Source organism: Pygocentrus nattereri, chromosome 11 (assembly GCF_015220715.1).
Source record: "Pygocentrus nattereri isolate fPygNat1 chromosome 11, fPygNat1.pri, whole genome shotgun sequence".
Classification (NCBI taxonomy): domain Eukaryota; kingdom Metazoa; phylum Chordata; class Actinopteri; order Characiformes; family Serrasalmidae; genus Pygocentrus; species Pygocentrus nattereri.
Genome location: NC_051221.1, coordinates 12,570,658 through 12,584,198, shown reverse-complemented (window position 1 = coordinate 12,584,198; position 13,541 = coordinate 12,570,658). Strand labels below are relative to the sequence as shown.

Sequence of the window (13,541 nt, the reverse complement as noted above, 5' to 3'; positions counted from 1 at the left end):
CAAGCACCTGTATTGCATACATACAATATGACAAGAGGGGGAGGGAGAGGGGCAGGACAGGAAGACAGGGATGAGGAAAAGTACAGAATACATGGGGAAAGTGGTGGAGGAAAAAACTATAGTTTTAGGGGTGGAGACAACTCAGTACAAGCAAGCAGCCATCCAGATCTGCAGCCATATTCGGCACTGATCAATTCATTTGGTTCATTTGGTATTACCATTAAATCACTGATCTCCATAACCTACGCTAAGGTAATTTTATCCAGGAGCACTCATGAAACTCTTTCAGTCTACACCAAGGGTGGCCAACCCATGGCCTGCACATGTGCGGCTCTTCTATTTAAAATTTTTAATATATTTTTATTGCACACTTGTAGCATATGTTGTGTATTTGAGTCACTGCTTGAATATTTTCCAGGCTGGAAGAAGCCAAAGTCTGTTGCCACGTTGATGCTACACCCCCACCCCTCCCCCTCCAAAAAGAATGTCACAGCAGAACCATGCGCTGAGCCAGGCTACAAGCTATCCAGCTGCTGAAACATGGCAGCATTGGGGAAATGTAAAGCCAAACGAAAATATGAAGATGAACACAGAACCTTCTTACCAGAGTGGGAGGATTTGTATTTTTTCATTGAGCGGAAAGGGATGCTGTACTGTTTGATATGCCAAACGTCGTTATCCAATTTTAAAGCTTCCAATCTTCAGTGCTACTTTACCTCACAACACGCCAACTTGGACTAGGAGTTTCGCAAAGGTACCGAACTGTGCAAGCATAAGCTGAACATTTTGAAACGCCAGTCAGACAAACAGACTCAGTTGTTTCAGAAATTAACAAAACAGTCAGAAATTGTCACTCATGCATCCTATCAACTGGAATGGAATATCACTCATGCTAAAAAGCCATACAGTGAGGGGGAATTTGTGAAAAGTTGTCTCAGCGACGCGATTTTAATCTTATATCCAGAAAACAAACTTTTGAAACGAATAGTATCAGAGCTCCAGTTGTCCCGACATACAGTTGAACACAGAATATCAGACATTAACAGTGCAACTGAGACACAGATATACTCTGATCTTGAGAAATGCTAGTATTATAGTGTTGCTCTGGATGAGTCTTGTGACGTACAAGACAAGCCACAGCTGGCAATTTTTGTATGGTCAGTAACAGAGGACTGCACGATAAAAGAAAAGCTGCTTGATATTCTGCCACACAAGAGACTCTCCACAGATGGAGCACCATCTATGATGGGATCTTTGAATGGTCTTGTTGGACTGTGCAAATCTGACTTCTCACTTCATTGCAACGTAAGGTGGCTTTCAAGGGGTAAGGTGATATCTCTTTTTTTTTAACTCTTGAACAAAATTAAGTTGTTCCTGGAAGAAAAACACAAAGACTATCCTGAGCTTTCTGATCCCCAGTGGATTTTAGATTCGGCCTTTCTGGTGGACATGCTGCAGCACTTGGACAGAATGAACCTTGATCTCCAGGGGAAATTAAAGATGCTACCTGATCTAACGCAGTCAGTATTTGCATTTGTTAACAAACTCAAGCTGTTGAAAACTCATCTTAAAAAGGGAAAACTAACACATTTCCAGTCTGTGTCAAATGCAAGTGCCCAAGCAGCTAAGGTCCTAAAAGGGATAACTGCACACTATGCAACACTTCTTGAAAGTCTGCAACAGAACTTTGAGGACAGATTCCATGATCTACAGCTGAAAAGGACACATATTACATTCCTTATTAACCCTTTTGTTGCTGATTCAGACTGTTTGAAACCCCCATTGGTGACAGATGAAGCTCAAATGGAGATGATTGAACCTTTTGAAGATGACAGACTCAGGTCTGTTCTGAGTGAGGGAACCCTGGAATTTTGGAAAATCATGCCTGTGGAAAAGTATCCCAATGTAGTAAGTAAGTAGATTTTATTTATATAGCACATTTAAAACCAAAGTGCTTCACAATAAAACAAAAAGTATTCCCACCGTCCAAACACCACTACCATAAAATCACACAATAGTCTATAGACCTCAGTCCACAGATCAACGACTGCTGAACACTAATTGATAAAAATGTGTTTTAAGCTTTGCTTTAAAAACAGTCACAGATGACGCATGCCTGATGTCACTTGGAAGGCCATTCCAAAGTCTTGGTGCAGCAACAGCAAAAGCATGATCCACTTTTTGTTCAAAATGAGACCGAGGAACAGTTAAAAGTGATTGAGAGGCAGACTTTAAAGATCTTGAGGGCGCATATATACAAAGCATGTCCTCAACATATGCAGGTGCCTGACCATTCAAAGCTTTAAAAACCATCAATGCCATTTTATAGTGGATTCTGTAATGCACTGGGAGCCAGTGTAAGGATGCTAAAATTGCAGTAATATGCTCCCTTTTCTTTGTACCAGTTAATATTCTGGCTGCAGCATTTTTAAGTAGTTGTAAACGAGCCAGAGATGCATCGTTAATTCCAAAATATAGTGCATTACAGTAATCCAATCTAGATCTCACAAAGGCACAAATGACTTTTTCCAAATCTGAAGTATTAAGAAATAATTTGAACCTGGAGATTGTCCTAAGCTGAAAAACTGGCCTTTTTATAAAAGGGGTTAAAGAACCCAGATTTTCTTTCAAGCTCTTGGATACTGTAGGAGGACCAAATAAAATAACCTCTGTTTTACTATCATTCAGTTGAAGAAAGCTCTGGGCCATCTAATTCTTAATATCCATGATACATTCATTGAGTCTTCCTAAGGAGTAATGATTTCCAATGTAAAACAAGCTGCACTGAAGCTCCAGTCAATGTTCGGCTCAACCTATGTTTGTGAATCAGTATTTTCCACCTTGAAACATGTAAAATGAAAGCATCACTCTGTTCTTACTGATGCACAAGTGAAAGAACTGCTTTGAGATGCAACAACTGAATACAAGCCAGACTTGAGTCTCTGAAGTGTCTGAATCAAGTCTGAGTCTGAATCAAGACTCTGCAATGCACACTGGAGAAAGGGACAACTTTGCAGTAAGGCCTCAGTTATAGCTTTTTATCTGGCATGATCTGAGTCATGTTGCAAGTCAGAAAAGTGCAAGTGTGAGTTGATATGTGACTCAATAAACATGCAATGCATATACAACTCAAGTCAGAGTCCTCATCTCTGCCACCTCCAATACTAATCAGATGATATAAAAACATACACTCACAAGCAGCATCACTGATATGTAATATATCTGTAATAATGTAATAACATTTGTATCTGTACTGTATCTGTATCTGTAATAACATAATATATATGTAATAATGAAGTCATCAATGAATCTAAAGTGGTTTGACTAACTGAATTCATGCTTCTTATTTTAAAACAAAAATAGCACATTAAAGCATTTAAGGATTAAAATACTCACACAACTTTTCTGGATGCTTTAACCACTGGCAGCAGTCTCAGAAGACATTCTGCTGATCTACCATATTTCCTCAGGTCAAACTCATCCAGCTCCTCTTCTGAACTCAGCATCACAAATGCCACAGCTGACCACTGGGAAGAGGAGAGCTCAGCTCCACTGAGACCACGAAAACCTCCTTTGTCCAGGAATGTTTGGACTTCTTGTACCAGAGACTGATCATTCAGTTCAGTCAGACAATGGAACAGACTGATTGTTTTCTCCGGAGTGGCATTCCCCCTGATCTTCTCCTTGATGTAATTGATTATTTCCTCTTTGCTGTAAGGGATATTACCTGTTTGTGTCAGTAGGCCTTGTAAGAGAGTCTGATTGGACTCCAGTGAGAGGCCCACAAGGAAGCGGAGGAAAAGATCCAGGTGCCCATTTTTACTCTTTAAGGCTTTGTCCACTGCATTCTTGAGAAAGGAAAACATCGTTGATGACTTTTTGATGAAAACAAAACATCCAGTGGCTTGTGGTAGCACATTTGCGTTGTTGGAAATGAAGTAAAGAAATGCATATAAAGCAGCCAGAAATTCCTGAACACTCAAATGCACAAAGCTGAAAACCTTTCCCAAGTGCAACCCAAACTGCTCTCTGAAGATCTGAGTACACACTCCTGAGTACACTGACACTTCTCTGACATCAATGCCACACTCTCTCAGGTCTTCCTCATAGAAGATCAGGTTTCCTTTTTCCAGCTGTTGGAAAGCCATTTTTCCCAGTGCTGGAATCATCTTTCTGGTCCACTCATGATCAATGTCACTTTTTCTTTGGTACTTTTGGCTGCTGTGTTTGATCTGGAAGATCAGAAAGTGTGTGAACATCTGAGTCAGAGTCTTAGGGGTCTCTCCACTCTCTGCTTCACCAAACATCTTCTCTAGAACAGTCGCTGCAATCCAGCAGAAGACTGGGATGTGGCACATGATGTAAAGGCTTCTTGAGGACTTCATGTGTGTAATGATTCTTTCAGCAAGCCTCTGATCACTGATCCTTTTCCTGAAGTACTCCTCTTTCTGAGGGTCACTGAACCCTCGTACCTCTGTTATCTGGTTAATACAGTCAGGAGGGATCTGATTGGCTGCTGCTGGTCGAGTAGTGATCCATAGGAGAGCAGAAGGAAGCAGATTCCCCTTAATGAGGTTTGTCAGCAGCACATCCACTGAGGTTGTCTGCGTTACATCAAATACACTCTCATTGTTCTGGAAATCTAGAGGAAGTTGACATTCATCCAGACCATCAAAGATAAATAGAAGTTTGCAATGATAATAGTCCCTTGGTCTTAAACCATTTATATGTGTAAAAAAACGATTTAGAAGTTCTACCAGACTGTGTTTTTCTTTTTTCAGCAAGTTGAGCTCTCTAAAAGGAAGTGGAAATATGAAGACAACATCCTGATTGGTTTTTCCTTCAGCCCAGTCCAGAATGAACTTCTGCACAGAGACTGTTTTTCCAATTCCAGCGACTCCTTTAGTCAGCACAGTTCTGATGGGTTTGTCTTTAAAGATGTCGTTGCATTTGATGGGCGTCTCCTGTGTTGCTGGTCTCCTGGATGCTGTTTCAATCTGTCTGACCTCATGTTCATTATTGACCTCTCCGTTCCCACCCTCTGTGATGTACAGTTCTGTGTAGATGTCCTTCAAAAGTACTGAGGTTCCAGGACTTGAGATTCCCTCATTCATTTTCTGAAATTTTTGCATCAGTGTGGATTTGAACTTTTGATGACAAGAAGGAGTCAGTTCTAATAAAAATGATAATAACAAGAAACATGTCATCTTATTGTTAATCATGTTACAGAGGTAGTTAAATGTAACAAAGAGTCATGCACCTAATTTGCTAATTATAAAAAAGGTGTATCATCACAATTTAAATTCATTCAAACGCAATCATTTAAAATGAATGCACATAGCAAGTCATCACAAGGCCCAGTTTTCTTACTAGTCTTTAGTTTGTCAGCAAGGTCTGTCTGGTTCATGTTCCTCAGGATGTGCAGTGTGATCATCAGAGCCCCCTCTTTGACACTCTGATCCTCCTCATCCTCCATCTCTCCCTCAGAGCATGCTGGGTAATCCAGACTCAGTAGCTTCTCAAATCTCTTAAGATGATTCTTTACTAGAGAGATGATTTTGTGCTCCAGCTCCTGATTAAGAATAAACAGGAAGCCTAGGTTCTAGGTATTAACCAGGTAAGTGTGGGGTACAAACTCAAAAGTATTAGGTAATTATTTTAAGTGACAAGATGGTAAGCACAGGTATAGTCTAAATTAATTATACTGAAATGTCTCATAGGTTCTAGGTATTACCCAGCTAAGTGTAAGGTATAAATTAGAAATTACTGGGTAATTATTTTAAGTAATAAGATGGTAAGTACCAAGACAGTCTAAAAGATTTACTATGAAACGTCTCATAGGTTCTAGGTATTAACCAGGTAAGTGTGAGATAGAAGTTCCAAAGTACTAGGCAATTATTTTAGGTATAAAGATGGTTAGTACCAGGATAGTCTAAATAGGTCACTCAAATCTGTAGAGTCCTAAATAGTATGTATCTGTCTGTTACCTAGATACTAAAGTGAATATGAACTGCAAAAGAAAGCAGGGACTCTTTTTTGTGGTAAGAACCCAGTAGAACCATAAAGTTCAGAAAAATTGCCACTTGTAAGAGTAAACAGATTGTTATAAAAGGAAATGGATGACCATGATTTTACTCTGTTCTTGAAGCTTTTCTAATGTCAACCATACATACATAACTGAACATTTCAGTATATTTGTTAAGTGCAGACAACCTGCCCTGTAAAAGAATTCTTTTTCTCAGACAAAATATTATTCACACAAATAGGACTATTTAAACATACTAAAAAATATATGAAAACAACTACACAGCAAAGTGTAGGAATTCAGACATTCTTATAATATTTTACTTTGTAATGTACAAGAATTAATGTGTCAAAAAACAGTTGTCAAAAGGTTTTAATAAATTGTGATGAATCCTGCTTTTACAGTCTGTTTCCACTTGCATAATAAGTGGCAATTTTTCTGAACTTAATTTTAAGAACTCAGTCTCTGCTTTCTTTTATAGTTCAGATTCAGTTTAGTATGTAGGTAATAGACTGATACATACTATTTAAGACTTTTCAAATTTGAGTGACCTAAGCTCCTACTCACATCCCGTTTATTCTTTTGAAGTTCCAGGTAAATACATTACAACACATACATACATTCTCTCTAATATTGACAATCTAGTACCCATGTGTCAAACACAAGGCCCACAGGCCTGATCTAGAACCTGTGAGATGTTTCATAATAATTCCTTTAGAACTTAGGGGACTGTAAATGAAAGGGCTTATGAACTAGTTAAGGGTTAAACAGTAGGCAACAACATTGTTTTTTATTTATCAGGTATAATTTGTATTATAATAGACATTTGTTTTATTGAAAATTGGATGTTAAAAACACTCACAATGTTTGAATGTGGTCTTGTGATATGTATGAATGCAATATAATTAAAAATATATATATATATATATATATATATATATATATATATATATATATATATACATACACATACACATACATGTTCAACTATAGAATATGTCTATTGAAATATCTACCTTTACTCTGATTCCTAGCATGTTTTAAACCAGGAGTTACTTTTTACTTTATTTTAATTTACTAATGCAAAATAGATGACACTGCTAACCATAAATAAACAAAACATTAACAAATAATTTTGGCTTTAGTTAATGCAATGACATATTTTCAAATCTAAAAGATCTTCAGCAAATTTTTGCATCCCACAAGCCAGTGCTACACATGCACATACAATAACCTAGTGCATAGAATTGCTGGAAATCACAGCAAGATGGAGAATTAGACACCATAAATAAGTCACCCATGAGGCCCATAGGAACTGCAAATGAACTAACAACCACATAGAGCATCACTACACAACCAAACTTAAACGGTCAACTGCCACAACAACCCTATATGTTCTCATCTGGTATAACAAATAAAAACATATGCTAACAATAAAAGGTACACCCCAAGACCCAGGCTTTTCCTAATCCCAGACAAATCTTAAAAAATATCTGGAGGCAGAATCAACTTCAAATTCACTATGACATCTAGAAAGAAGGACTAAATAAATACAATTTAGAAATACATAAAGCCAAGCAGTCTTACCTCTCTGACATTATTAACAAGAACATTAATAAAAAATACTACAAATACAACATATCAAATGTTAAAACTGAGAATTTTTATTGTCATTTGAAAAATATATGCCCAATTTTAAATTTGATGCCAACAAATTCAACAAAAAGCCCCTACATTTTGCCAGATGCTTCTAAATCTTTCAGTGGGACCAGGTTATATGGTCAGATCACACCAAAATAAAGTTTTTTGGCAAAAACATGAGAGATGAGTTTGATGTAGACACAAAGATGGCCATGCAGAAAAGTACCTCATCCCCACTGTGAAGTATGGAGATGGATTTGTGATGTTGTGGGAATGTGGAATACCATGTATGCAATTTATTTGCATACATGGTATCACAGATTCAATTAAGTACTAAGTATTAAGTATTGTTTGCAATATATTGTGCTGCACTATATTATATTTTATTGTATTATACTGTGTATTGTAGTTTACTGTATTGTATTGCATTGAATGGCACAATGTGTTCAACTCTGTTCCTTGTTTTCTGGGTATGTACAGTGACTATTGTATCTAGCAGTACCTGAGCTCAGGACTGTCTTTTTTTTCTAACCTATTGGTAACTAGAAAAGATACTTTCTCTAGATAGACAAAGCACTTCTTGTAAGTCGCTCTGGATAAGAGCATCTGCTCTAAATGTAAATGTAAAGTACTAGCAGATATTAAAACCAAAAACTGCCAGGGTTGGATCTTCCTGCATTACAATGATCGAAAGCACACCTCAAAATCAACACAATAATTGTTCACTGACCACAGAATTGAAGTTTTGCTAAGGTCATTCCAGTCCCTGGACTGAAATACCACAGAAAACCCATGGGATGAGCTGGAAAGGAGAGTGCATAGTGTGGACCTCAGAATCTGAAGGATCTGGCACTTTCTCCAGTCTCATCAAGAATTATAGGAGAGAACTCAGAACTGTTGTTTATGAAAAGGGTGGCTGCACAAAGTATTAAATGAAGGGGTGCCATTTGAGGAAAAAAAATGAAACAATTGTACCCCTGGTCCCCTGGTCAAAATAGTTGCTGTACTTCGGAAAACATGTATCACTGCTGTAAGTTGTGAATAGAGTATGTTTATGGCCTCTGTATAAAAAATGGTGAAAGCAAATAAACACTGCATTTTTGTTCTGTATAAGAGTCCTCTGCCATTGATTGATAAAGGGGTCCTTGACTTAAAACATTTTTAAAGACCCTGTAATAGTGAAAGATTCCTTAATGATGTGTTTTATTGTATCATATGTATTATATGAGAATCAAAGTCAATTAGCAGGAGTTAAACGTTTCCTCTGTTTATCTATAAAACAAGTGAATTAAATAAGGCATTAAGTATCAAGTACAATAATCACACAGATATCAAATGTAATGAAAATACACCTGTCATAATAATCTTAAAGAAATATAATGATTTAATAGGTTTATACACTTACATTAGTTACATACACACCTTAAATAAAGACTCCAGATTTCTCTTGGTCATGTCTGAAGTCTTCTTTTGGACTCTATCAGGAAACATAGCACTGTCTCACTAAACTGATGGACAACAGATAGACAATAAAGAAAAAGAGCGTGCGATAAACTTCAGAATCCTGAGTTTTGGAAATGGCAGGTAGACAGTGAAGAAAAAGAGGGTGCGATAGACTTCACAATCCTGAGTTTTGGAAATGGCAGGTAGGAGGGTGGAACCAAGACAGATAAACTGTGACAAAAATCTAAGTAAATTACACAATTAAAAGGTTTTTAAATTTACAAGTATCCTTTGTATTCAATTATACTTTTATTAATCAGACAGTCTAAAGACCACATATGTCATTTTTGGGTTCCATGCCTTTAAGTGAGGATGAATGTTGAACAGATTAGTTTTCAAAAATGTCTGGTAGTAGACTTTTGGAACTTTGAAATCTTTGGGAATTTGTAATCTTGTGAGAAAATAGATGCAAGAGGGGGAAAAAACAGTAAATAAATTCTGTAAAGTAGTTTGCCATATCAGCAGCAAACAGTGTGAAAACATAATTGAAAACTTTTATCCAGACTAAAGAACTTTGGGATGTTGAAAGCGTTACTTGGTGGATAAAGTCATTAAAGCCTAATTGAAACTCATTTTGTGCAACTGATTATTTTACTATGTCATATGATTTTATAAATTGTTTACAATTTTTAACCTGGATAATGATGGCTAATATATTCACAACATGGTACTTTAACCAGCATCATCATTCGAAATATCAGGCTATATTCAGCCCTTTAGTGTTGGGCTGGTTTTGGTCAGGTTGGACAGAATTTTGTATTTACTGCATGCAGTAAAACATTTTTCTGACTGTGTTAGATTTACTTGCTTATTTTCTTTGGCATATTTCTAAGAATTGTTGACCCCTTGATCCCTTTCAAGAACAACAGTGCTCATAGACAAAGTAAGATCTGTGAAGATAAGATTGTCACATCATCCTACCTGAGCTCAGCAGAACTGTCCTCTCTGAAGTGTATTATTTGGTCCATTGAGTGGTCACTCTTCATGGAGACACAGGACAGTTCAGGACAGTCAGATCTCTTACTCTGATCCATTCTAAAATGCAACCAGTATCAGAGAAAAAGAATTGCAAAATGTGACGCATGTTGTGAAGTTCTGACCACTTTGTCTCCTTTGTCTCCATTCTGGCTCTGACATAAAATCTATAATACATCACAGCTCAGCCTGGAATACACAAGCTGATTCATACTTATAATTTATTAACTGTTTTGTATTTTAAATCATATAACAGCATTGCATAGTGTATTTTCATGTGTAAATTTGCATTAAAATGCATTACACAAAGATGACCAGCATGTAGTAAAACATTTTTCTGACTGTACCTTATTTGCTTATTTTGTCACCCATGAGAAACATCAAGCCCTTGAACCATCTGTCCTTAAGGGACAATGGTGTTCATAGAAAGAGTAAAGTCTGTCAGGTTAACATCACATCATCCTACCTGAGCTCAGCAGAACTCTCCTCTCTGAAGTGTATTATTTGATCCATTGAGTCGTCACTCTTCACAGAGACATAGCTGGGTTCAGGACAGTCAGATTTATTGTCCTGAGCCAGTCTAAAACACAACCAGTATCAGACATGATCCATATCAGAGACAAAGAGTTCAGGATATAAAAAAAGACGTGATACATGTTGTGAAGTCCTAACTGCCTTGTAATAATAATAATAATAATAATAATAATAATAATAATAAATTCCTTTTTTATTTTTCATGCAAAACTATGCATTACACTGAATGATGGTCAGCATGCAGTAAAACATTTTTCTGGCAGTATCTTTGTTTATTTTGTTACCCATGAAGCCATCGAACAATCTGTCTTTAATGAACAACGGTGTTTACAGACAAATTGAGATCTGTTAGATACCATTGTCATATCATCCTACCTGAGCTCAGCAGTACTGTCCTCTCTGAAGTGTATTATTTGGTCCATTGAGTGGTCACTTTTCACAGAGACACAGCTGGGTTCAGATGAATCAAATCTCCTATCCAATCTAAAACACAACCAGTATCAGATTGAAAGACTCATACAAAATAATACAAAGACATGATACATGTTGTGATATTCTAATTGCTTTGTTCACTTTTTAGTAAAAATATTCTGGCAAAAAAAATAACAACCAAAAAAAACCCCAACAATATATCACAGTTTAGCCAGGCATAAACTACATGTCTTACATTTGTAATACATGGCTTGTACTTACATTTGCAATACATAGTAGTATACAGCATAATGTATAGCATAAAACAGTAAATTCTTTTTTTTATGTGCAAAATACGTCTCATCATGCTTACCTGAGCTCGGTAGAACTCTCACCCTCGCTGAAATGTAATTTGTGCATTGCTACTCTTAATGGATACACTGTCCAATGTCCACTATCTCTTACCCTCCGCCGCTCTAAAAACAAACAGTGTCAGACATGACATGAAAACTTTCCTCCATGCAGGAGTGAGAACATACTTTCTTTAGAATTACTTGGTTTAGATCACTTCTCTCAACTCAGCTTTCTGTAATCCTGTTTACCAGAAAATCCAGAACACCAAAATTACATCTCATCCTGCAAAACACACACACATACACACACACACACACACACACACACACACACACACACACAACCTTTGAGCCCTCACTCTCTCTCTCCCACAAATGGCTCAGTCATAAAGATAACTCAGTGCAGTGACCCTGTCCCATTGTTCATTAAACAGCTGAAAAGAAAAGCTGGAGATATGCTGACGCCGGTTCATACAAAGAGTTCTGGGTTGTTAAAACTAATGTTGTGGACTTCTCACTGCTTTGTTCAACCTTTTCCGTATGTTCTGCCCCTAAAAACAATCAATAACCATATAGCAGTTAGAAAAAAAAATGTCAGTAAAATACTGAATAAATGTATTGATCTGAGGGGAAATCATTTAAAACTGTGATGGTGTAAATCTTCAAGTTGAGGCAGAGTGTAACTCAATCTGTGTAAAAACACACTGAGGTAAAGCGGAGGAGCTCAAGGAGGATATGACAGAGTGGGCCTGAAGCAAATGAGCATGCAGACCTGTGCATGGCAAAGAAGGGACCACCACACATGATTAATACAAATACCTGTATTTTATAAATCACTTGTTGATGTTTTTCATTGAGACCCAATTAGAAAGCAACTGCATCTTGTCTTCAGTGATGGTAAAGTGTCTCTCAAACCTTGAGAGGAACCAAGACTCAGAAGGGGAACCCACCCTACTCTGGTCGACATTGTTAGTATAAATATTATAGTACAAAGCAGGAAAAACAGGTGGGTAGTGGTTAGTTTGATTAGTTTATGATTATGCAGCAGGAGCAGCAGCATAAACATAGCAGTCTTGGGCTGTTCTCCATTTGGCATTATGAAACAGCCACCTCTATGTGATAGCTTATGGAAACATATAGAAACTGTGAATATTGATTACATAGCAATGCCATGTGTTTAACAACTGCTGGCTAACTTTATCTAAACAGTTAACTTAAGCATGCCTCTGCATAGCCTAGTCAAATACATATTGATGAGAAAATACTAACCTCTGGCCTCTTGATCACTGCTGGAGGACAGTGGGTTTGCATAGTGTCTGGCATTTTGCCAACCTTTAATAACGTACTCTATATTGAGTTTACATCTGCTATACTGTTGCTGGGCAACGGGTCACTGCCTAAATAAAATGGAACAAAAAAGTAACAATTTGAATCTCCATAGTAAATACCATTCCTTCTTAAGAATAAAAGAACAACTTTTTGGTAATAGCCCCAAATTAAGCAACTTCGTTAATGATCAGCTACCCTATAGTTTCAATGGTAGTGCCATCTCAAGACATTAGTAAGACATATGATTCTTTATACAGTGTATCACAAAAGTGAGTACACCCCTCACATTTCTGCAGATATTTAAGTAAATCTTTTCATGGGACAACACCGACAAAATGACACTTTGACACAATGAAAAGTAGTCTGTGTGCAGCTTATATAACAGTGTAAATTTATTCTTCCCTCAAAATAACTCAATATACAGCCATTAATGTCTAACCCAATGGCAACAAAGGTGAGTACACCCCTAAGAGACAGTTCCTGAAGTGTCAATATTTTGTGTGGCCGCCATTATTTTCCAGACACAGCAAACCTTCTTGCCATCCCTTACCAAAAAAAAGTATACTTAAAGTTCATTTTATTAAGTAAACTTAAGTAAAGTTCAAGTATATTTCCAAAGTATACTTTATGTAGTAAGTATACTAATATCAATGTACTAGTAGTATACTTGTAAGTGTACTCTTTCAGTACTTCTTGGGACTAAATTGGCCCACTTTTTAGTTTATTGAAGTATACTTTTAAGTATATATTTAAGTATACTTTAGGTGTAA

The 13,541-nt window shown here is 36.9% G+C and overlaps 1 protein-coding gene across 7 annotated transcripts in view; it reads right to left on the bottom strand.

Annotated features, from left to right (window-relative positions):
• Positions 1–11,744, bottom strand: part of LOC108415727 (NLR family CARD domain-containing protein 3-like) — a 47,515-nt gene extending 35,771 nt beyond the window's left edge. For 4 of the 7 annotated variants that reach the window (XM_037542882.1, XM_037542878.1, XM_037542881.1 and 1 more), the window contains exons 1-7: positions 11,463–11,730; positions 11,054–11,161; positions 10,611–10,724; positions 10,091–10,204; positions 9,089–9,143; positions 5,371–5,572; positions 3,397–5,173 (exon numbers count right to left, since the gene is read on the bottom strand). In XM_037542882.1, the coding sequence (XP_037398779.1) occupies positions 3,397–5,173; positions 5,371–5,572; positions 9,089–9,143; positions 10,091–10,204; positions 10,611–10,724; positions 11,054–11,161; positions 11,463–11,509 (2,417 nt within the window). In that variant the 5' untranslated portion in view covers positions 11,510–11,730. Of the gene's footprint in view, positions 1–3,396; positions 5,174–5,370; positions 5,573–9,088; positions 9,175–10,090; positions 10,207–10,610; positions 10,725–11,053; positions 11,162–11,462 lie in introns of those variants that run through there. The other 3 variants (XM_037542879.1, XM_037542880.1, XM_037542884.1) reach the window with 3 other exon arrangements.
• Between the last annotated feature and the right edge of the window lie 1,797 nt (positions 11,745–13,541).